This window comes from Palaemon carinicauda, chromosome 28, assembly GCF_036898095.1.
Source record: "Palaemon carinicauda isolate YSFRI2023 chromosome 28, ASM3689809v2, whole genome shotgun sequence".
In the NCBI taxonomy this organism is placed as follows: domain Eukaryota; kingdom Metazoa; phylum Arthropoda; class Malacostraca; order Decapoda; family Palaemonidae; genus Palaemon; species Palaemon carinicauda.
In genome coordinates, this window is record NC_090752.1 from 41,562,055 (window position 1) to 41,564,191 (window position 2,137).

General features: G+C 36.0%; 1 protein-coding gene across 1 annotated transcript in view; it reads left to right on the plus strand.

Moving 5' to 3' along the window:
• The window catches only part of LOC137621522 (membrane metallo-endopeptidase-like 1), a 52,470-nt gene extending 51,106 nt beyond the window's left edge, over positions 1-1,364 (plus strand). Inside the window, exon 21 of the mRNA XM_068351878.1 lies at positions 199-1,364. Coding sequence (XP_068207979.1) covers positions 199-304 — 106 coding nt within the window. The 3' untranslated portion in view covers positions 305-1,364. The remainder of the gene's footprint in view (positions 1-198) is intronic.
• Positions 1,365-2,137: the final 773 nt, after the last annotated feature.

Consider the following 2,137-nt stretch of genomic DNA (forward strand, 5'->3'; position numbering starts at 1 on the left):
TTACCTTACCTAAAAATACTATAAATTCAGTAATATTTGAAGTAGTAAAGTACTCCAATAAAGTCTATGCAAATTTACTGTGGTTAAATTTTAGGAGTTTTTATTCTTTAAGGATAAAAATTAAGGCGGTAAATGTGTTGGCAATATACTGTATTGGGTGCTGATTCATTTTTAACCAAGTTACTTCTTCCTTTACAGAGTGAAGCTGGGATTACAAAACAACAAATTGTTTAAGGAAGCCTTCAACTGTCCTATTAAGCCCGAAGACGACATCTGTTTTTTCAATCCAATGGGGCTTAATTAGTAAAGCATAGAAAAGAAGACAAATTTCTTGATTTTACCAAAGTTTGACAAGAATTGGATAATCTCAAGAGCTTTTTCAACAAATTGTGTACTACATATAATATCTCTACCCTTAATTCCCTACAAAACCTTCCTTTACAATATTTATGGTTTACATTCATTCAAGAACATTTGTAACCAATGTGTCCTTCAGTTTTATACATTTGTTAATATAATATCACTTTATGTAAGTCGCACGTCTGTGTAAAAAGTCATATACTATACAGTAATTGTGACGCATGATAATTAAATGTAAGATACATAGAAGCACCAATAATGCTGAGCAATACCATATCAAACACACCTAAATCTGTGCAATTCAATACCCATGGTACCTTTAACTTAAATTACGTCAGTGGTCATTGCTGTCATCCTACAAAACCAAAGGATCCGTACACTGCAAAGTATTGGGTTCCTTGTCAAAAATTGAGAGTACAAACAGAATTTTACAACGTGGAATCTCAGTATCGGATTTGGCCGGTAATGAGAATTTTCTGCTATGAAACCAGCTGGGGAATAATAAGCTACTTCCTGAAATTGACCTGGTCCACAATAGCTGCTATTTAACAGGTAGAGTGAGAAAGCTTGGAGTAGATACAACTTAGCAATGTGTACGAGTGAGGTAGTTAAGTAGGCTTAATTGTTATGTATTTCTTAATAATATCTCTTTTGTAAAATACTGTGTCAAATATCCTCTCCAAAGCCACGCATTAGTGTGCATCTACTGCAACGGTGTCTTGATAATCAATCATGCTACCTCCAAGTCTAAACATTACAGAGATACTTAATGTTTTATTCCCTTTGCTATTAATGTGAAGATAAGGGTTTGTGATTACCTTGTTAGTGCTTTGTTCTCCCCTATATATTTTGTTGATATAATTGTAAGTTCAAAATTGATATGTACATAAATATAAACATACATTATCCCTGAAATTTCTAATAATTTTAGTCATTGCTTACATGTACGATGCTGGGTCAATGATGTCTGTTGACCTCTTAAACCTGGATATATTCTTGCGATGATAATTGTCATTCATTCAACCTTTACTGGAGTTGTTAAAGTAAATTTTCTATTTACTCATAGACATACCCCTTAAAGAAATATGACAAATTTGAAAATAATTTGTATTTTTCCTTAGGATACAAGCCTGTAGCCATTTATAGGGATTATACTTTGGGCAAAGCTGGAAGACCAGCCATAAGACTTATAGCAAGGTGTAACTACCCACCCACTCGTTAGCGGGAAGGGGGAGCCCATTACCCGGCTCACTCACACCTAGTGTTGTCTCGTTACTTTTCATTGCAGGCAGGACTTCTTGTGGGACAGGTGGTGGTAGGCCAATTTGTATAAACAGCTATAGGTTTGTATCGTTAAGAAAATACAAATGACTTTCAAATTTGTCATTTGTTCCGACGCTAAATACAAACTCTTTCGCTATTTATAGGGATGACTCACCCATTACGAGGGTGGAAGTTTGAACCAACTGGCTTGGTATTTGACCCGAGGTTTTCCCTATATGTGCTCTGCACGTAACAGATAAAACCCTTACACCTCGCTATGCAACGCATGGTCAGTGGCCTCAACAATCTGTGTGTTTGCTTGCTTGGTAGATTGCCCAGCCCTTTTTGCTGGACACGGGCTGTATGCTTATGATACTAGCAATGTGACTGGTCTAGGTAAGAATTCTCAGAAACATAGGAATCTATAGAATTAACCATATTTGTTACCCAATCCAGCCTCGCCAAAGGGTATGGGGACATAAGTATTACTAATACACTAGGTTACACAAGGGAA